The sequence below is a fragment of the Piliocolobus tephrosceles genome, chromosome 5 (assembly GCF_002776525.5).
Source record: "Piliocolobus tephrosceles isolate RC106 chromosome 5, ASM277652v3, whole genome shotgun sequence".
In the NCBI taxonomy this organism is placed as follows: Eukaryota; Metazoa; Chordata; class Mammalia; order Primates; family Cercopithecidae; genus Piliocolobus; species Piliocolobus tephrosceles.
The window spans coordinates 116,841,293-116,864,518 of record NC_045438.1 but is presented as its reverse complement, the minus strand read 5'-3'; the positions used below and the strand labels follow the sequence as shown (position 1 = coordinate 116,864,518).

At 38.7% G+C, this 23,226-nt stretch overlaps 1 protein-coding gene across 1 annotated transcript; it reads left to right on the top strand.

Annotated features, from left to right (window-relative positions):
- Positions 1 to 19,551: 19,551 nt before the first annotated feature.
- Positions 19,552 to 22,540, top strand: IL17A (interleukin 17A). The gene is made up of 3 exons (XM_023213095.1): positions 19,552 to 19,622; positions 20,773 to 20,975; positions 22,218 to 22,540. The coding sequence occupies exons 1-3, from the start codon at positions 19,596 to 19,598 to the stop codon at positions 22,453 to 22,455; spliced, it is 468 nt and encodes a 155-aa protein (XP_023068863.1). The 5' UTR covers positions 19,552 to 19,595; the 3' UTR covers positions 22,456 to 22,540.
- The last annotated feature ends 686 nt before the right edge of the window (positions 22,541 to 23,226 follow it).

Genomic DNA, 23,226 nt, shown 5'->3' with positions numbered 1-23,226 from the left:
AAAAAAAAAAAAGAATAGCAAAGACTGTTCTCTGAACACACAATGAAGGAGGAAGATTTCTCTCCTTTGCCCTTTTGACACTCCATTCTGCACCCTTTTGTCATTCTACCCTTTCCCCAATGCTTCCTCTCCTCAATTTCTAAGTGCCCTTAGAGTCATAAGAAAGACTTAGCAAGTAACCCACACCACCATGTGCACAGTTTCACATCACTCTACTCTTTTCTTTCTCTCTCTCTCTCTCTCTCTCTCTCTCTCTCTCACCTGTTGCCCAGGCCAGAGTGCAGTGACACTATGTCAGCTCACTGCAACCTCTGTCTTTCAGGTTCCAGTGATCCTCCCACCTCAGCCTCCAGAGTAGTTGACACTACAAGTGCACACCACCATGTCCAGCTAATTTTGGGAGTTATTTTTGTTTTTTTGTTTTTTCTTTGTAGAGACGAGGTCTCACTGTGTTGCCCAGGCTGCACTTTCATAATTATAAAAAGACAGTTTCAGGAAATAGCAAGCTTGGCTGTAGGCAAAGAAATGTACCTTATACAATGTCCTTTCTAGTGCTGTAGGACTGCCTGGTGAGAAAAATATGACAATCTGACTAGGTTTTGAAGATACTGTGGACCTAGCCCTGCCTAAGTGAAAATACAGTTTGGACTTTGGCAGCTGAAGTTTTAAATCTTCTATTTCAGAACAGAGAACTCAGAAACAAAGCTGCACACCTACAGTCATCTGATCTTCAACAAAGTTGACAAAAATAAAAATGGGAGACGGACTTCCTATTCAATAGATGGTGGTGGTATAGCTGGCTAGGCATATGTAGAATAATGATACCGAACCCCTATCTTTTACCATATACAAAAATTAACTCAAGATGGATTAAAGATTTAAATTTAAGACCTTGAACTATGAGAATTCTAGAAGAAAACCTAGTAAATACCATTCTAAACCTTGGGAAATAACTTATGACTAAGTCCTCAAAAGTGTTGAAACAAAAACAAGGATTAACAAGTGGGATCTAACCAAACTGAAGGATTTCTGCACAGTAAAAGAAAACTATCAACAGAGGAGAGAGACAACTTAGAACAGGAGAAAGTATTGTAAACTATGCATCTGACAAAGTTCCAATATCTAGATTCTGTAAGAAACTTAATAAGCAAAAAGCAAATAACTCCATTAATAAGTGGGCAAAACGGGAGGCGGAGCTTGCAGTGAGCTGAGATCCAGCCACTGCACTCCAGCCTGGATGACAAAGCGAGACTCTGTCTCAAAAAAAAAAAAAAAAAAAAGAAGTGGGCAAAAGACATGAGCAGACATTTCTCAAAATAAAACATACAAATGGCCAATAAACACATGAAAAAAAATTTCAGCATCGCTAATCATCAGAGAAATGCAAATCAAAACCACAATGAGATACCATCTTACAACAGTCAGAATAGCTATTACTAATATTAAAAAGTCAAAAAACAACAGATGCTAGCAAGGCTTCAGAGAAAAGGGAATGCTTATACATTTTTGGTGGGAATGTAAATTAGTTCAGCCACTGTGGAAAGCAGTTAGGACATTTTTCAAATAACTTAAAATAGAACTACCTTTCAACCCAGCAATCCCATTACTAGGTATATACCCAAAGGAAAATAAATCATTCTACCAAAAAGGCACAGATACTCATATGTTTACTGCAGCACTATGCACAATAGCAAAGACATGGAATCAACCTAGGTGACCATCAACAATGGATTGAATAAAGCAAATGTGGTACATATACACTATGGAATACTGCGCAGCCATGAAAAAGAACAAAATGATATCATTTGCAGCAACATGGATGCAGCTGGAGGCCATCATCCTAAGTGAATTAACACAGGAATAAAAAATCAAATACTGCATTTTCTCACTTATAAATGGGAGCTAAACATTGAACACACATGGATATAAAGATGGGAACAATAGACACAGAAGACTACTAGAGGGAGGATGAAGGAAGCAGAGAAAGGGCTGAAAAACTAACTATTGGGTCCTATGCTTGGTACTTGGGTGAAAAGATCAATCACACTCCAAACCTCAGCATCACACAATACAGCCAGGTAACAAACCGGCACATGTATCCCCTGAATCTAAAATAAAAGTTGAAATTATTAAAAACAAAAGCAAAAACCTTCTGTTCCCTTTCCCTGTGGGCACCAAAAAGTTTTCCCTCCTCTACATCATCTTAATCAGTCTCTAGTCTCTAGTCCCAGAGACCCTTGGATGGGTCTTACCTCACCCAAATATGGAGTGAATCTCATTAAAGAAAAACGAACTGCATCAGTTTTCCTCAAACCCCACCTCACTTCGGTCTCTCTGTTACAGCATGTATTAGTTCATTTTCATGCTACTTATAAAGACATACCCGAAACTGGGAACAAAAAGAGGTTTAATTGGATTTATAGTTCCACATGGCTGGGGAAGCCTCAGAATCATGGTGGGAGGTGAAAGGCACTTCTTACATGGTGGCAGCAAGAAAAAAATGAGGAAGAAGCAAAAACGTAAATCCCTGATAAACCCATCAGACCTCATGAGACTTATTCAGTATCACAATACCAGCCCCCATGATTCAGTTGCATTCCCCCTTAGTCCCTCTTATAACACATGGGAATTCTGGGAGATACAATTCAAGCTGAGATTTGGATGGGGACACAGCCAAACCATATCATTTCACCCCGGCCACTCCAAATCTCACGTCCTCACATTTCAAAACCAATCATGCCTTCCCAACAGTCCCCCAGTCTTAACTCATTTCAGCATTAACACAAAGTCCAAAGTCTCACCTGAGACAAGGCAAGTCCCTTCTGCCTATGAGCCTGTAAAATCAAAAGCAAGCTAGTTACTTCCTAGATACAATGGTGTTGCAGGTATTGGGTAAATACAGCCATTCCAAATGGGAGAAACTGGCCAAAGCAAAGGGGTTACAGGGCCCATGCAAGTCTGATATCCAGTGGGGCAGTCAGACTTTAAAGCTCCAAAATTATCTCCTTTGACTCCAGGTCTCACATCCAAATCACACTGATGCAAAAGGCGGGTTCCCATAGTCTTGGGAAGCTCCGCCCCTGTGACTTTGCAGGGTACAGCCTCCCTCCTTGCTGCTTTCGCTGGCTGGTGTTGAGTATCTGTGGCTTTTCCAGGTGCAGGGTGCCAGCTGCTAGTGAATCTATCATTCTGGAGTCTGGAGGATGGTGGCCCTCTTCTCACAGCTTCACTAGGCAGTGCTCCAGTAGGGACTCTGCATGGGGGCTCCAACCCCATGTTTCCCTTCTGCACTGCCCTAGCAGAGGTTCTCCAGGAGGGCCCCATCCCTGCAGCAAACTTTTGCCTGGGCATCCAGGCATTTCCACACATCTTCTGAAATCTAGGCGGAGGTTCCAAACCTCAGTTCTTGACTTCTGTGCACCCACAGGCTCAACACCTCATGGAAGCTTCAAGTCTTGGGGCCTCCACTCTCTGAAGTAACAGCCTGAGCTGTACCTTGGCCCCTTTCAACCTAGGCTAGAGCAGCTAGAACACAGGTCACCAAGCCCCTAGGCTGCACACAGCACAGGAACCCTGGGCCCCACCAATGAAACCACTTTTTCCTCCTGGGTCTCCAAGCCTGTGATGGGAGTGGCTGCCATGAAGGTCTCTGACATGGCCTGGAGAATTTTCCCCATGGTCTTAGGGATTCACATTAGGCTCCTTGCTACTTATGCAAATTTCTGCAGCTGGCTTAAATTTCTTCTAAAAAAAAATGGGTATTTCTTTTCTACTGCATTGTCAAGCTTCAAATTTTCTGAACTTTTATGCTCTGTTTTCCTTTTAAAACGGAATGCTTTAAACAGCACCCACATCACCTCTTGAATGCTTTGCTGCTGAGAAATTTCTTCTACTAGATACTCTAAATCATCTCTCACAAGTTCAAAGTTCCACAAATCTCTAGGGCAGGGGCAAAATGCTGCCATTCTCTTTGCTAAAACATAACAAGAGCCACCTTTACTCCAGTTCCCAACAAGTTCCTCACCTCCATCTGAGACCACCTCAGCCTGGACCTTATTGTTCATATCACTCTCAGCATTTTTGTCAAAATCATTCAACAAGTCTCTAGGAGATTCCAAACTTTCCCACATTTTCCTGTCTTCTTCTGAGCTCTCCAAACTGTTCCAACCTTTGCCTGTTGCCCAGTTCCAGAGTCGCTTCCACATTTTCAGGTATCTTTTTTAGCAACACCCCACTCTACTGGTATCAGTTTACTGTATTAGTTCATTTTCATGTTGCTGATAAAGACATACTCAAATCTGGGAACGAAAAGAGGTTTAATTGGACTTACAGTTCCACATGGCTGGGGAGGCCTCAGAATCATGGTAGGAGGCAAAATGTACTTCTTACATGGTGGCAGCAAGAGAAAAATGAGGAAGAAGCAAATGCAGAAACCCTTGATAAACCCATCAGATCTCATGAGACTTATTCACTATCACAAGAATAGAATGGGAAAAACAGGCCCCCATGATTCATTACCTCTTCCTGGGTCCCTCCCACAACACATGGGAATTCTGGGAGATACAATTCAAGTTGAGATTTGGGTGGGACATAGCCAAACCATATCACAGCATCAGATCTAAGATCCACTTACCTAATCAAGCAGGTGCACAACAAACTCTTCACTCATCTGCAGCTACATGAGATTAAGAATGCTGGAGTGTGGCTTTCCAAGGGGGTTCCCACAGTCTCAGGAGATAGTTTTTATTATGGAAGCATGTACTCTTTCTAATGACCAGGAATGTGCCGTGTAAACCACAGCCTCTGGGGCCTGTTAGCCTGGGGCTCAGATACCTGAAAGGTATCCAAGTGCATCTGAGGCCTCTTAAAGTGTCGCATGCAAGAAAGAGGATTATTTCCTCCTCAGTTGTGCCAAGACGCTGGTATTCTGCAAACTCTGACATCAGAGACATCTGAAGAACCAAGCTCACAATTATACCCATTTTCAAAAGATCCTTAAAATTTTGAAAAAAAAAAATTGTATTTTCTGACCATTTTTTCTTTCCATTTGCATTAATTCACCTTAAAGAAATCGCTTTTTATGAAAGATAAAAAATTATAAAATATTTGTTACCCTAACAGTGAAGATTTCATTTCAGTTATAATTTCATTCCTTCTTATATTTCCAGTATTTAGCTTTGATACATTTTTCGGGCTGTCTTTCTAATTGCCATGTTGTTTGAGATATCAAATCAAAGTCATTATATTCTTATTCAATATATCTTTCTCATTCCATGCTATTTTACTTATACTTCTAAGACCACGTTTCTATGCCATCTGCTAACTTTTCATCAATTTTTTTTTATTTCTTCTAGGGAATGTATTGTCAGATTATTAACTTCAATCAGAAAATCTTTTTGTAGGGAAAATACAACCCTTTTACTTCTCTCATCTTGTCGATTTCTCGTCACTAAGGTATGATCTCTTTTTATTTGAGTAGTTTCTGTTAGTAAACTTGAAACTTTATTTCCTTAGAAAATAGGTCATAAGGGCCAGGCACAGTGGCTCACACCTGCAACCCTAGCACTTTGGGAGGCCAGCACGGGCAGATCACTTGAAGACAGGAGTTTGAGACCAGCCTGGCCAACATGGTGAAACCCTGTCTCTACTAAAAAATACATACATACATATAAATTAGTTGGGCATGATGGCACATGCCTGTAGTCCCAGCTCCTAGGGAGGCTGAGGCCTGAGAATCATCTGAACCCAGGAAGCAGAGGTTGCAGTGAGCCAAGATCATACCACTGCACTCCAGCTTGGGTGACAGAGCTAGACTCTGTCTCAAAAAAAAAAAAAAGAAAAGAAAAGAAAAAGAAAACAAAACAAAAGGAAATAGGTCATCAAATAATCTTAATCTTAACTATTAAGAATCCATCTATTTTTACTAACATCCAATGATTAGTAAGCTGCAACCCAGCAGTTTAAATTATAGTATTAACCTATTTTGTTAACTCAGCAACATTAGATTATTCTGCCAGTTGATATAAACCAAGGGATCCTTCTTCCCTTAATAATCTTAATAATGCCTCTTAATAAAGAAACTATATACAGTGAACTTCCTCCTGTTGCATTTATTTGTACTTGATTGCCTGAAACCTATTAGACATTCTCTTTTTATACCTCATAGTTGTAATACAGATCTAATTTACCAATGAATTCTACTTAGTTAAATTTGAATTCATTTATTTCTGAAGTGTCTCTTTATTAAAAAGCCCTACTTTTATTATATTTAGCATATGGGAATTTAAGATACATTGCTTTAGCTATTTTACTTTTAAATATATCTTTCTGCCCTTAAATATGATCCATCTCAATTCTCAGTATCCAACATTTTTAACTGACTGCAGTGAATTGATCACATTCCCATCAATTAGCAATTAATTGACTAAAGATGAAGAAGTATGGTTCAGGAAGTTTGTATAGTTTATTTTAAATAGCTTAGATTGTAGAAGAGCCATGATTGTGTCCCATGTATCTGACTCCAAATACCCTAAAAGAGCTTAGAATATTACTAGAAAAGATAAACACTCTCACAAAGAGAGACAGACAGAAATAAATGTTAAAACCTCTTTTTTTAAAACAAGTGGTACATGCAATATGTGTCCTCAACTGGAGTGTATGGTGGGGGGTTATTCAATGAAATCTTCTCAACCTCATCCCTAGTTAAGAGGATGGTTCCAGGAGGAAAGAGTGAGAGATTAGTCAAAGGTCAGCAGAGATAGCCCCATGGATTCGAATGTGATCACAGGACAGGTAGGTAGGCTATGGGGGTGTGGGAGTGCTGTAAGTGAAAGACCGTTCTGGGAAACATCAATCAGAGCTGCAGAAAGGGAGTTCTTTTCACTACCAGCTGCGCCATCTTGCTTTCCATCGTTCAGCTAAGATACACCCTATCACCCTCCCCCATATACCCTACCACTTTCCTAAGTTGCCTCTTCTTCAGAGTCACATCTTCAAAACATCTTTATCAAGTATTGAAAGGAAAAATTATGATAAATAAATATGAAAGCAAAAAAAGCTGAACATACAAGATGGCAGATATGAAACTTAGATAGCTAAACCCTAGTCACAAATTTCTAAACAAAGAAAATGTTCTAAAGACATACAGGTCCCTGTACCTCTTTTCATCTGCAAGGATACCCCTACCTGAAATTATTTCAGGGTGGCCTTGTTATAAAGGAGATTAGTCCTTTCCAGAATTCAGTTTTTAGTCTTTCAAGGATGCCCCACATTCCCTTCCCCCCAACTAGTCAGTTGCATCCTACCCCCAAAATCAGTGCTCTGAATCAGCCAAATCTGTGATTTCCCTAATCTCTGGCGTCTTTAGGTGAGAAAAGTCCTTTTCCACTCTGGGCCTAAGAAGTCTTGGGGGACTCTGACCCTCTCGGGGCGCTAGGATCATCTTGTATGTGTTCTCCTGGCCTATGATAGTGCTTGGCTCAGCCTTTAGTGAGACTTGGCTTCTTCACCTTGAATTTCCCCAAGCGCAGCATCTAAGCAAAGACTCCATCACTACAGTATAGCATGAGGTGGCAAGTTTCATGTTGGTCTGGCTCAGTCCCAACTTCCCACACTCTTTTGGCCAAATCCCTAATTAAAGCTGTTTGCCAAATGTCAGCTGTAGATTCACCCCTTGAAAACAAATGCACGCACAGATGAATCTTTGCATGTGATTTTAGGAGGTTACAGGTATTTGGAATCTCATTCATGGATTTTCTAGAGATCCATGGACTCTACATTAAGAACCCCTGTCTCATAAGCTCCCATCTTTCCGAGGTTCTGGTCTAAGGAAACCATACAGTACCTAGCTCATGTGTAAGCACAGATGTCTCATAGCTACAAATCTCATGGTGTCAATCTATCCTCTAAACTCTGCTCTCCTACAATGGACTAATAACAAAAGTTGAAGCCTTTATCATTGCAGTTTTCAAATCATGTAGCCATACAACCGTCAAAAAGAGAGAGACTGTCTACTCTCTGAAGAAATAATTTACAGGAGAAAAGACGTGGAGAAACAATGGGAGCACTTTGAAAGACAGAAAACTAGCTGAACAGAAGCAGAACTGGAGTTATAAAGGAAGAGGCTGGGCAAGAAGGGCAGTCCCACATGTGGAGGCCTTGATGTTAAACTGAAAAAGTCCAAACTATCCTATAATAATTTTACTTAGGAAAACCTTTGAGGAGAGCAATGGCTTGGAAAGATGGATGTGGTTTTGAGGAGCAAGATGGACAGCAAGGATGAGGGTCTAGAAACAGGAATGTCCATAGCAGGATGTGTTGACTAAGGTAAAAGCATGAGGGAGTGGGGGTCTGAACAAGGATAGAAAGAGCTTCTCCAACTACTTTGCAGAACTATAGAGAATCAATAGGACTCCACAGCAAATTGAAATTGGTGACAAGACTCAGAGGGAGGTAGAAGGGGAAGAGGAAAAGATAATGAAAAAGCTTTGGGCTTAGTTGATTTGGAAGATACTGCTTAAGGATAAAACAAAACAAATTAATTGGATTTGCAACTAGAATTAGTTCAGTTAGAATGAAGATAAATTTCCACTGCAGTTGTAGCATCTCTCGTTGAATGTGTTTAGATAAAGCATAGATGCTTAGCAAGTTTCTAACACCTAGCAGATTGACTGGATACACTCTCAGGACAATTTCTATTTTTCATTCTGTAAGTCCATGAGTCTAACGCCATGTAGACATGCTGCCCAAAGCTGCAGATGAAAAGTGAAAAATCAGCCCATCTGGATATTATGGTATATAACTAAGTTATATTTGTCAACTAGTAGGCAAGGCATTCTAATGAGCTGGATTTTTCTTTCTTCAAATGTCTTATTATTTCATGAATCCACCCCATGTGAAGCAATCTCCTACTTAACAGTGACAGCCTGGGCAAGTAGAACTTGTTTTCTATATATTCCACAATGTGTAAAATTTTGAGCTTCATCAGAACTCATTATTGTAGATGATGCTTAAAAATAATAATACAGGCCAGGCCTGGTGGTTCACACCTGTAATCCCAGCACTTTGGGAGGCTGACGTGGGTGGATGACCTGAGGTCAGGAGTTCAATACCAGCCTGGCCAACATAGTGAAATCCCATCTCTACTAAAAGTACAAAAAATTAGCCGGGCATCGTGGTGGATGCCTATAATCCCAGCTACTCGGGAGGCTGAAGACAGGAGAATCGCTTGAACCCGGGAGGCAGAAATTGCAGTGAGCCGAGATCGTGCCATTGCACTCCAGCCTGGGCAACAAGAGCAAAACTCCATCTCAAAAAATAAAATGAAATAAAATAATAATAATACATAATATTTACAATTCTGTCCAAAGAGCATTATAAACGGCATCTACTCTAATCCTTATAGTAACTTTATGATGTAAGTGCTATTTTTATTATTGCCATTTTAAAGATGAGGTGCTTGAGGCTTAGAGAATATTGAGTACCAAGGTCATGTAGCTGGTAGGAAACAGAGTAGATCCAGGTGTGTTTAACTCCAAAGCTTTTCTATTAGTTTGTGAACAGTTTGAGTGTGTCTAAGCCAGTGGTCCTTGTAAAACTGTATATTCCGTGTTTTTTTTTTAAAGTAATTCTTCAGTAAATGTTTATTAGATGGATAGATAGGATGGTTGAATGAATGGATAAATGGATGGATGGGGATGTTTGATGAATTAGGACAACCAGTAGGCAATACATATCTGCTAAGAACCAGGCTCCCAAACAAAAGCATTTGTAGAGCCTTCCTGTTTGTATACCAGATACTCAGCTGAAGTGCCTCTTCTAGCAACAAGCATAAAGGCAGGAGATGAGTGTGCTTCTCACCTGTGTCAAGTGGTCTGTCAACCACTTCCCTGATGGCTATTAACTCATCATCTGCAGCAGATGTTGTGTTTATCCCAGATAGGGCCCTGGCTCCCCATCTCTCACTTTCAGGTGTTAACCTTACTACATGTGGTTGCAATGCTTCATACAGCATATCTTAACAAAACAAAAAAAATCTAAAAACCACATAGGTTCAGCAGGATCCACATAGACATGTATAAAGCACATAACTATTTTTAAAGGTGACAGACAAAATGTCTACATCCAACCTTTCCAGACAGGGAGGGCATCTTTAAAAGATAATAAATAGACATGTAGTATACATCTATTATTTATGTTTTGCACAATACTAAGAATTACAACTTAATAAATTTAAGTGGAAACGGACCAAAAATTTTATAGATGTAGATATACACACAAAATTACATATATGGATTACACAACACACATACACATGCACCTTATATATAAGCTATATATGTGTGTATACATAATTGAAATATAATACAATAAATAAAATAGAAGCAATTACAACACGCAGACTGGTGAGAAATAATAGAGCTCAGAGCTGGAGGCATTCTTGCCAAGACTCAATGGTATGAAGGAAAGAAACTATGACGTCTACATACATTTTTCCTCTGTTGTGGAGAAAATTAACTTAGAGTTCACACCTTTTAGAACGTCTGCCCAGCCCACACCCCTCTTTGAGAACCAGCCCCCCAGCATCCCTGTGTGTTCTACACGATCCTGTCCAACCATTGCTAAATAGATACATGACTCAAGTCAATCAGACTCTCCTGAAAGTGTGGCTTGGAACTGACAAATGCCAATCAAAGGGGACCTGAGAATGTGTGAACTTGGGAGAGCCAGAAGCATAAAGACGAAGATTATAGGAATCTACAGAGAGAGAGGAATGATACAGTTCAGGAAAGAAGGATTTTGAGAGATTAGGAAAGTAATTGCCTTGACACCTGTTAGTTTTTAGTTCTTGTTTCAGTACTTTCCTGAATCCCTGCTTTATCCTGCCCTTATATCTTTGAGGCATCTTTACATCCTTATAATTGATTTCTCATTTGTGCTTAAACTAGCTCTATTGACTTTCTATTACAAGCAAAGAAGGGAACTATATAATCTTCAAGATTCTTTAGCAAAACATAGGCAATAATATAAAAACCCTTATATATCCCACAGTATAATATGTGTTTGAGCACATATCTGACTAATACGATTTTTATCACTGTATTAGTAGTAAATACTTTAAATGATTTTAAAATACATTAATAGAAGACAAAATAAATTACAGTACATACATACAATTAAATTCTAGCCAAACATTTTTAAATGATACGTACATCAGAGAGTTTTCAAAATTAGTTATTTTTTACCTATTATCTTCTTATGCTTGGCATCAGATTCATGGAGCAACTTAACACTGGTCAAATATTTAAAATGCTGACTCCTGCAAAGTTTTTCTACAAAAGCTAAATGCATAGCTAAATGCATTATGACTATAATATCCTAGTCATTCAGAACAAAATGAAAACCAATCTGTTCACAGCCATCACATAAGATTCCTCTGTGACTCTCATATGTTAATTATACTTCCTTCAACCCCCTTTTTAAGAAAAAATAAAAGGAAAAGAAAGAAAAGTTCAATGATCTTCTAATCCAGCCAGGAAATGAAGCACAAATCCTGTTACCTCGATCCTCAGTAAAACATAGACATATATGCACCTGTCTTTGCACCTCCCTTATTTTTTTATGGAAATCTCTACTTCGATGGGATTACAAAATAAATAAATGTTGGGATTCTCACAGTCTAGACACAGGAATAGCCTAATCTAGCACTAGACAGAGAGGGGTTGTCACTAACCCCTCTAAAGCAAAGATAATGGACAAGGGTAAATGAAAGAGGTGATACCACCAAATGGATAAACCAAAGATAATTTGACAATTTTTGAGACTTCAAAATATCAGAAAGTCAGATGCAAAATAATTTTTTAATTGGCTTTCAGTATCAGTGTTTTTAGTGTGCCATAGTGGAAAAGCCCATAGACTTGGAAGTCAGCAACATCTGTGACCAAACAGGATGCCCACCTGCCCACTGGATGACTTCAGGCCAGTCACTGAAACCTGCCAAACCTTAGTTTTCTTGCCTGTATATTTGGACAATAGTATCCTAAGGAATTATTGTAGAGATTAAATGAAACAAGAGAATGAATAATTTTTTTAAGTCTGACTCTTTGATGTCTACAATACTATTTATGTCATTGACCTTTGGTACCTACCATATGGCAAACCACTTTTTTCCATAGTCATTAGCCTTTACCTTGTAAATATTTTTGTTGATATCTTTTTTTATGACTATTGCCTCTGTAATTACTTAGAAGGTTTAACAAGCTTCATAGATCTCTGTCAATTTATCTTAGGTATTAAAATAAAAATTTGGGAGCCATCAAAATATTTAACAGTAGGAAACCAGTTAAATGGCCTATTTCTCATCTCTTTCTCAGGATGTCAGGTAACCAATCTGTTTCAAACACACACATACACATACACAAGCTTTAAAAAAAAAAAGGGGCAAAGTGTTTAGATTATATTGTAAGATGAGAAAAAAATTTACAAAACAGTATTACAATGTGGCCCAATTTTGTAAAACAAAATATATTTACTAGAACAATACACTTAAAATAATCCCAGTTTTGTAAGATAACAGAAGGTGTACCTCAAAAGCTTATTTCTAACAACTAGGATTATGGATTAATTATGTTTTCTTTCTTTTGCATATGTGTGTATGTGTGTACATAGATAGCTACATAGAAAAAAAAGATAGACTTCTAAAATACACACAGAATGGCAGTTGGTTAAATTTAGTATAATCTATGGTAAACCTTGAAGTTTCTTAATTGTTGGTGCAGTAATATATAAATCAGGAAGACAACTTTGTAATTTGTAGCAAGGACTATTCCTTTCCAGTAAAGGAATAGAACGCCTGTGTCTGCTATCCAGGGCCCTGGTTTCCAGGTTTCCTACCTGAGAAGCCTAATTCATTATAAGCAAATAGTCTGGTAAACTCAAAATATGAATAAATGGACTACACTACCCTGAATGTCAGTTTCTTAAAAGCAGGACTTTATTTGCTTCCCCTGCTCTATCCTGAGTCCAGCACAGTGCCTGGCACATAATAGGTGTTCAAGAAACATTTGTTCAACGATTGTCTATTTCATCTAGGACACGTGGAAGCCTGAAGATATCTCCCTACTTCCTCACAGAGTAGATATTCATATGAGCAGATAACTAGTGTCCCTCAGACCCAATGTCTCCCTTTCCTCAAAAAGTTTCCTCTGACAGATTCTCAAACACACACACATTCCTGTTAATATTAACATTGAATCAATATTCACTGAGCACTTAATACACGCCAGGCCACATGTATTATTTCATTTACTACCTATAAGGCATGTTCTATTGTTATTTTCATGTTGTAGGTATGGAAACTGATATGTAGAAGGTGTAATTTTCCCAAGGGCACACGGCTATTAAGGTGGAACTGGGATGTGATCATGGGAATGTCTGAAGCAAAAAAATTGTCCTTAGCCAATATACTATATAGGACCATCTATAAGCCTCAGACAAAGATTTTATCTTAAAATGTAACGATAGGAAAAAAAATCTACCTCAGGAATTAGCTAGCTTTTTCTTTCTGAAAATAAGACTTACGTAATTGAGCATTTCTCCTTTTTTCTTTGGCTTCCAGGAAGCTCGGAGACAAATGTAAATATGTTGGCCCTTACAGACAATAACTTTGGGTTTTCTTTTCCTAGATCTTGATTTTTGTCTCTGTTTCCACGTCCTCTAAGCCTGATTTATATTTCTACTTCTACTTTACTTAGCTGAATTTTTGTTATAATTACCTTAAATTCTCTGGAGGATTTCAGAATAAAATAATTATTTATTTGGGATAGAGAAATACATCATTATGTGCTGTTTTTTTTATATTTCCAATTCACAAAGCTACCACCTCACTATAGCAACCTCTATATTGCCTTTAAAAAAACCAATTAGCAATTTGTTCCAGGTTCATATACTGTATCTTCCTTTTAAGTATATTCTGTGGTTGTCTCTAAATGATATTAACTTTGAAATTGCTGAAAAGAAAATAAAGCTGATAACTTAATAGCCCAACCACAATGTGTGGTTTGGTTTCCTTGTTTAATTTTAGACCCTACTTTTCAGTGACATCCGTTCAGATTTGAAACTTCAGTCACTTGCTGACCTTAATTCTTTTAGTATCAGATGAAGTCAGCATTACCAAAGGGAAGTCCACTGTAAAACAAATTTGCATGTGCCTGCTAACATATAGGTGTATAATTCAACATGTACTGTTTGAAAAAAAAATGGAAAGTTTTCTGACCCACTTTAAATCAGTGTTTCAGCAAAAGACTAATGATAAACTCACCTAAGGAAGAGGCTTGGTTTCCATGAGGTTAGTAGTTATTACTCAAAGGAGAAATTGACATGCTCATATTATCTGCTTGATTGTGAATTTTGATGCAGGGATTGGGGAAACACTGTTGATGGCAGTTGTTTTAAGATGACATGATATGACACATTTTCTTTCTTGCATGGTTTGGTCTCTAGTACAGCTTCTAGTCACTATCTCAGTGCTTTGAGACTAGCAAAGAGGACGTGTTAAAGACAAGCCCCATTTACCCAGGCGATAAAGGCATTACATATTATTTGGAAGTCACCAGACACAGAATGTCTTTTTATCAAACACTTCAAATGAATAATGGCTATTCAATGTTCTTTTGACCATATAGATTGAGTTTGTTTTTCACAGATGTCCGAACAGTTCTGTGATCTGGTTCCATCAGATAAAAACAGCCTGGTGTGCACTAGGTAGAGGAAACATCAAAAACCAATAGTAGAAAAAAGAAAATTAGTCACTCAAAGGAGGTGCACAGATGGTCTTCATCCGGGCAAAATACCTACCAAGAGTTAGAATGACCAATGGTGAGGAAACAGGACCCAAATGTTGAAAAAGGATTCTGCCTGCCATCTCTCAGCACTCACCATTAACAATGACTCTACAAAAACATCTCGTTGTGAATCATGCCTTTAATTCATCATGTCATATAAAAAGAGAATTTTCTCCAGCAGGAATTCCAGTAAGGATGAAGCCTGTGCTCACCCACAAAGTGTTCTCATCCATCAGCTCACTGTCCAGGACGGCCCTCAGGAGCACAGCCATGTGAATACAAACAAGCATTATGCTGGAGAACAACAATGATGCTATCAGGCTGGTACCAAGATTGATACTTCCTATTTAAGAAACCATGTTAATTACATATGTATAAAGTTCTGGTTTTTGCAAGACAACGCCGATAACCTCAGAGATGAACTTCTAGTATATAATAGTACTGATATCTTCAGATTCGGGGTAGATGATCTAGAGCTTGATAAACCGGCTCTAAATCTGAGTCTCAATTAAAGCCTGACTTTATCAACTCCCCAAGGCCTTCCAGATGGGTCTCCATTGCAAATCTTCTCCTCTCTAAACATCATGTCTTCCTTGTAAATATCTGTTTGACATTGCTTCTTGTGTGCTGGCCATTTTGCAAAGTATCAGGCCCCACGTTTAAATTCCAACAGAATTCTCTCCAGTGACTCATTATTCTCTCTATATTTAGTGAAGATCAAGAGAGTAGTCTTGCGTGGTGATGTGCACAGCATTAATCAAAATGGCTCCAATCTTTTTAAACAGCCAATGTCTTTTATTAACTTTAAGCAGAAACAAAGGCATGATGCCTCCTCCTATATTGAGACCTTTTTTACTTTTTATAAAATGGATATAGAATATGAATTTAAAATATATTGATCTCTCAATGATAACTTTACTACCAAAGCAAAAATTAAAATTTATTTATTTATTTTATCTTTTAGCAAGCCTTAATTTTCCACCACATTGAGACAAAAGACTAAAAAATACTCTGTCCAGGACACAAAAGGAAAAATGTTTCTTTCCATCCCTTACATTATTCTCTATTGCAAGTAGAAAGAAATACTGTTTAATGGACTAATAATTTCAAGGAGTCTTGAAAATCATTTCTCTAAATCAAGAAGGACAGAAAAATTTTACCACTATCATCCCTTCAAATGCATGTTTGGCTCCTGGGTATCTTTCCCTGTCTCCAATTGCATACTTGCCCCCACCCATTGAAGCTCTCAACTCACAACATGCAGTTCCTCATTGCTTGTGGTGATCTGTTTCAAGCCCTCAGAGAAGCAAGACTGATAAACCTGGAAGACAATCACTAACAAAATAACCATCCCTAATTTACTACTCCCATTTGTTCTTTACTATATTCATTCTCCAGAAAATCATAGATGATCAAAAGATTACCTGGTGCAAAACTCATTTTATAAGACAGAAAACTAAGCCTCAAAGAGGTGATGTACCCAAGGGCATGGGTAGTTAGTGGCAGATTCACAATGAAAACAAAGGTGTCTTCTCATTCAGTGTTCTAGGCACTCTACTGCCCAGTCCAGCGTGCACTCCACCTCAACAGTCTCAGATTGAAACCTGAGCCAGCTGCCTCAGCAGACAAATACAGAGGAAGAGCCCTCCCCACTGTACACATACTCTTACACTTCCAGCTGCTCCTCCAGGGGCCACAGGTTCCAGCTCAAGCAAATGTCTGGGAAATCAGCCATACTCAAGGCTGGACACATCCAGCTCCAACCACCATGTCAAAATGATCATTTTTAAACTTTTGTGAAAACATATTTTGTTTCCCCATTTTATTTTAAAGTATTTCAAAGCATAGCACACAGGCTGAATTACATAGGCACAGGAGGCAAAACTAGGGAAAACAGCTAGAGTCAGCTGATCCCCCTTCAACTTCAATAAAAATAGTTGACAGTAAGCACATTCTCCCCTCTTTCTTCCTTGCCAGAAAGCAACAACAAGGAATCCTCCACTCCAGGGTGATCCAGAATAGGCTATAGCCTCATCACACTACATTCAAAAGGATCAGAATGCAGAGCCAAAGCACTAGACAACTCAGTAGGGTTATTGAGATGCAGGTAGGTTCTAAGAAGAATATAGAAAATTCCAAACTACTCAAATAATATTACTCATACTGTCAATTAATCAAAATGTTGAACAGTTATTATTTATTAGTCACTATGCTAAGTGCTACAAAGACCAATAAGACTACTTGTCTTCAGGTAGCTTGCAGTCTAGCAAGAAATGAGCTACAAAGAAAACAAGAAAGTCAATATGTCAATGAATGGCATGCGGTACACAAGAAATATGCATGAACAGCCCTGTATCAGAGAAGAACAAGCAATACAAAAGCAGTCTGTGAAGACCTATGTTGTATAAAGGGCCACATTAGGCACCACAGGAGTCACAAAGATGAAGAACTTACTAGCCTTGAAGGCTGACCGTAAAATCTAAACATGGAAATAAACGCATGTCTTACCCATAGCTTTTAAAGCCAAATAAAACACATTACAAAATGAAATAAAAGTTACTAGAGAGTTAGGTGTAAGCTACATGTGATCGATGGAACTATTTATTTCCAGGTGTCAGGTAATCAGGCCAGGTAATCAGGCCAGACTTGGAAGATACATTTAAACAGGATTTTGAAGAACAAATAGCATTTTCATAACCTGAGGATGGGGAAGGGCATTTCAGAAACAATACCTTAACAAAGGGTGGGTAAGCTTTGAAAGAAGGCCTGGAGAAAAATCAGGACCCCATCAGCCCAGGTCCTGGAGCATGGTGGGGCGTAAGGCTAAAAAGGAAGTTGTACGAACTCAAATATTAATTCAAATACTAAGAGGCTTACACTTCATTCTGTGTGCAAGCTAATGGCAGAAGAAAAGGCACAATCAGAGCCATGCTTTGAGAATCATTATGGCAAGGATGTCAAAGATGGTCTGAGGGAAGCAATTGGGAAAAGCAAGCATAGCTCGTCCAGGTGGGTGAGGGTCTGAGTTAGAGGAAGCTTGGAAATAGATGATGTGAGAGATGCTGCAGCTTCTGAGATTGCTGCCTGGTCATGTGTAGAGGAGGGGCAGTAGGGCTCATTCTGAATCTTGTCTTGAAAAGTAGGTACATAGTGATGCCAAAACCAGGACTAGGGAAGTCACTTGAAGCTGCATCCTACTTCGTCTTCCATCTGTATCTGCTTCACCTATCAAGGATATCTATCATTACCACTAAAATTCGAGTGCTTATGGCCTCCCTCATTCATCAGGCAGGGTTTGTCTGGCCAGGAAACAGAAGCCCCTTCAGGCATTTGCAACAGAGGGAGTTTGAGTCAGAGAACTGGTCACCCTGCTAGCTGAGATTGCCATCAGCAAGAGGCTGTTACCATTCCAAGGCTGCAGGGACAAAGGAGTGAGCAATCCTCTGGGAAACTGAGGAAGGAAGTTCCTGGTTTCTCCCCACTTTCCACTTTCCACTTTTACTCATCCATCCTCCAATTCCCCTTTGGCTGAACCCAGCTGAAACCCAGCTGACAGGTGAGTTTGAGCAAGCAGCCTCCAGGGTCAGCCCTCTGAGTTACAGGTAGAGCAGGACAGGGAGGAATGGATCTCAGGACAAACAGATCCAGGATGCAGCAAACTAATTTTACACTCCAGCCATTGAATTGGAACTACCGGCCAGCCTCCCCCAAGTTAGCATGTAGAATATGGGATACCAGCTGAGTGCCTGAGAGGTATCATTCACCTCAATGGGGGTAGGGACAGAGAAGGGTAACATACAGTCAGCCACATCTATATCCACTGGCCTTTCCTTGTCCTAGCCCTCTGTATTCGTGAGAAGGAACTATTCTTAAGGACCTGCGTTCAAGTTCATCTTACTTAGAGTAGAGAGAAAAGAACAGCTAACTCCTTCTCGCTTTCCTTATTATCTCCCATCAGGTCTCCTCTCCCTTCTAGTTCTCATCACTCTCTACTCCCCATTGCCCTCCTTTTCTCCATCTTCATCACCTTTGTCCAGTTTCCATCCCCATTTTCAATTCCCTCCTAAAAACACCAAGTTGCTTGGTAGCATGCAGGGTTAGAACATGCCTTTAACAGTAAATCTCGTGTCTCTTGAACCTAGTTATTTATTCCTTGAGCGGAGTAAATATTCAACCAAAAAACTGTTGAATTCAATTAAATAGGATATATCTTATTATTAAATTATTGATTAATTTTTGTTTACTTATATCATGGGAACTTGAGTCGTTTCTGGAATTGTCTCCACAGCACCTGGCCAAGGAATCTGCGAGGAAAAGAAAGATCAAATGGAAAATCAAGGTGCATGACACCAGAAGACCTACATGTTATGTCAAACTTTTTTTCCTCATGAACCATTAAAATAGAGCATAACTCTTCTGGCAGCCATACATATGTTCATAAACACATGATATTGACCCATAGCATAGCACCACTGCTCAGCTTCTAACAAGTAAGAATGAAGAGAGGACATGGTCTTTAGGAACATGAATTTCTGCCCTTCCCATTTTCCTTCAGAAGAAGAGATTCTTCTATGACCTCATTTAGGACGGAAATTTTAACCAAAATGGTGTCACCCCTGAACCCACTGCGACACGCCACGTAAGTGACCACAGAAGGAGAAAAGCCCTATAAAAAGAGAGGCGATAGCGCTACATTTTGTCCATCTCATAGCAGGCACAAACTCATCCATCCCCAATTGACTAGAAGAAGCAACAATGACTCCTGGGAAGACCTCATTGGTGGTGAGTCCTGCACTAACATGCGATGCTCTTGTTAAATTTGGACCAGATAGTATTTCCAGACCATGGGCATGAAATGCTGGGTTCTGACTATGGAGATCCAGGAATACTGTATATGTAGGATAGGAAATAAAAGCTTTGGTAGATATTTAAGTAATTGTGCAGCATTTTCAAGAACTGATATACAGCAGTTTGAAAGATAAGATTAAAACTGAAAGATAGCTATATTGGGGCTAAACCACACAAGAAGTGTCACATGATGCTGTGCAGTAAGAAAGAAAATTTATTGAAAGTCTGTTTTTCTGAGTACAAAGGATTTAATATGATTCTCCCACGGCATTTTTCTTTAAAATGGGTCACTATCCTTGAGATTTTGAAAGCCGTAGCAGCGACCTTTGTTTCCATTATGTCGTACCATATTCTTGGTACATCGAAACTATGTATTCTAACTAGATATAGATGTAACCGTGTTTTAGAATAAATGGGTTTTATATTTTTTAAATATTTAACTTCAAGTGTCTTTTTTGAAATCTGATTTCATTACAGAATCAATACATGTTAAATGTAGGACAACTGGAAAATATACCTAAGAAAACATGAAGGAGATCAAGCTTTTAGTTGGATGCCTGCCAGTAGCACCAACAGCATTTTTAGCATGAATATTGATACCACATAGATTTTCTATAGCTCTTTCTTCCAATGTGAATGTTTGACTTCACATTGAGTTTTACAGAATGTGGGACTGAGAACAAGGGTGCAGGAGAACATTTCTACCTAGAAAATCAAGGTTATTATTCCTTCCCAGACCTGACAATGATGCATGTGCTGATGGGCTGATGACATGCCATGACTTGATATTTTTACTAAAATTATTGCCAGCCAATGGATAACATGTCTTTCCTGAGTCAAAAGAAGAATGTTGAAACTGTTTTTTTAAAAAAAAAAAAAAAAAAATTAAGTCATGGTGTTAACATTATGTTGGTCATCTACCTAGATTTTTCTCTAGCTGATCTGAAAAATGTAGTATAGATTGTCCTGGAACATTGTGTGTTCTCTATGATTACCAATGCATCATCATCACAATCAATTTGTTGAAAAGAACCACATAGTAATCCAATCTCCAACCTCTCTCTCGTTTCCCATTCAATTCTAGTTACTGCTGCTGCTGCTGAGCCTGGAGGCCATAGTGAAAGCAGGAATAGCAATCCCACAAAATCCAGGATGCCCAAATTCTGAGGACAAGAACTTCCCCCGGACTGTGATGGTCAACCTGAACATCCACAACCGGAATACCAATACCAATCTCAAAAGGTCCTCAGATTACTACAACCGATCCACCTCACCTTGGAATCTCCAGTACGTAAAGCTTCCAGATAAAAATACTATATTCTTCATCCCTCTTATGCATCAGACTGCCAGTTAAATCTCCCCAAGGGTGATTTTATTCATTTAGAATTACCAGTCAAACCTGGAAGGACCACCGTGAAGAGCAATTCTCAAACTTTCTACAGATATTTCTTTAACAAAGCACAGGACAGCCTCCAATAATCCCCATCCTGTTAGATCTAATTGTCACTGATACCAATAATCAACCCAAATTAATTATAATCATTATTCTAATATTTGTGAGACCCTAAGTCTATTGTTTATTTATTCAGAGAATAGACATTTATCAAAGGGGATTAATGCTTTTATTCTCTTAACCAGAGCTACCATTGAGAAGATTTATTACAAATAATTAGTAATTAGGGTTTTTTACTTTTTTTCTTTTGCTTATTTTTGTTTTTGAATCCCAGTAGAATAAGTATCGCTGGGGTATTTCTACCCCTTTGTATGTTAGATAGTCTTGATCTACTTCCTAACATACCTGTGCTTCCTGTGTCCTTAGCATACCCAGTATTTAGACCCCATCAAGGGTTAAATACACAATGTATTTTGATCATTTGACTTTATACAAATAAGTCTCTGTTCTGTGGAGCCTACAGATTGGTCTGATTGTAGGATTTCTTTTCTTCTTCCCATTACTAGGAAGAGTCAAAATAAATCAATTCAAAAATCCAAGCAAATTATTAACTGAGCTAAAAGAGAGTGAGAAGAGAAGGTTATAGAGACACTTAACCTTTTGTTTCCAGCCCTTTATCTCAGCTCTGGGCTCTGTGCCATGAATGTGATCTCAGATAAAATTTTGATGTATTCCCTCTTCAAAGACAGATTTCAGCAAGTCAGATAAATGGCTATCTTATTCCAGATGGTTCCAAGTCTACTCTTCCTTTGGTCTTCTTCTGTCTGTCAAATATACCCTAAAAAAGTTATCATTTGTGTCAAACTTAAATTTTTTCTGTGGCCTCAGTCTATCTTATTTTATTCATTCTTCAAATAAATTGGGGAAAACCCGATCATTGTCTTCTTTTCTGTAACAATTCATGTGCTTATCCAAATTGTCCCCAAAGTTCTTCTTCAAACTAACATCATTTAAAGAATTTGCAATGCCTATAATTTGTCATCCTGTGAACTTGCCTCTCTTCATGTATTCCTGCTTTATTTCTTTCCCACTTTACCAGGAATTCACTTTCCTCCTGATTTTTCTCCCCTCTGCAGCCGCAATGAGGACCCTGAGAGATATCCCTCTGTGATCTGGGAGGCAAAGTGCCGCCACTTGGGCTGCGTCAACGCTGATGGGAACGTGGACTACCACATGAACTCTGTCCCCATCCAGCAAGAGATCCTGGTCCTGCGCAGGGAGCCTCGGCACTGCCCCAACTCCTTCCGGCTGGAGAAGATACTGGTGTCTGTGGGCTGCACCTGCGTCACCCCCATTGTCCACCATGTAGCCTAAGAGCTCTGGGGAGCCCACACTCCCCAAAGCAGTTACGCTTTCTGGAGAGCTGGCTCAGCCCCTCAAGAACCCTCATCCTTCAAAGACACAGCCCCATTTCAGACTAAACTCATTAGAGTTCTTAAGGCAGTTGGTCCAAATGAAGCTTCAGAGGTAACTTGGCCAAGAGATGAGATCTGAATTATCTTTCCCGCTTTCCAAGAAGGAATTTGCTTCTTGTTTACTTTTTTAAGGGTTTTAAGTTATTTATTTTTAATAGTACCAATTTGCTTCTTGTTTACTTTTTTAAGGGCTTTAAGTTATTTATATATTTAATATGCCCTGAGATAATTTTGGGGTATAAGATTCCATTTTAATGAATTACGTACTTTATTTTGTATGTCTTTTTAAAGAACAAGATTCCGGCCTTGGGAATTTTATTATTTAAAAGGTAAAACCTATATTTATTTGAGTTATTTAAGGACCTATTTATGTTTAAGTATTTAGAAAAACGTGAAAAAGTGCGATTATCAGTTCTGCCTAGGTAAATGTGAGATAGAATTAAATGGCAGCGGAAAATTTCTGAGTCTTTACAACATACGGATATAGTATTTCCTCCTCTTTGTCTTTTAAAAGTTATAACATGACTGAAAAGAAAGACTAAACCTACTTTCATATTTATTAATTTAAATTTTGTAATTTGTTGAGGTTTTACAAGAGATACAGCAAGTCTAACTCTCTGTTCTGTTAAACCCTCATAATAAAATCCTTCTGTATTAACAAAGTTTGGAA

What these genes read in the sequence shown, in the direction of transcription:
- IL17A (XM_023213095.1), top strand. Translation starts at nt 19,596, where the DNA reads ATGACTCCTGGGAAGACCTCATTGGTG. An exon ending in CTGGGAAGACCTCATTGGTG is followed by an intron (nt 19,623 to 20,772) that starts GTGAGTCCTGCA and finishes ATTCAATTCTAG; the next exon opens with TTACTGCTGCTGCTGCTGAG. An exon ending in ACCTCACCTTGGAATCTCCA is followed by an intron (nt 20,976 to 22,217) that starts GTACGTAAAGCT and finishes TCCCCTCTGCAG; the next exon opens with CCGCAATGAGGACCCTGAGA.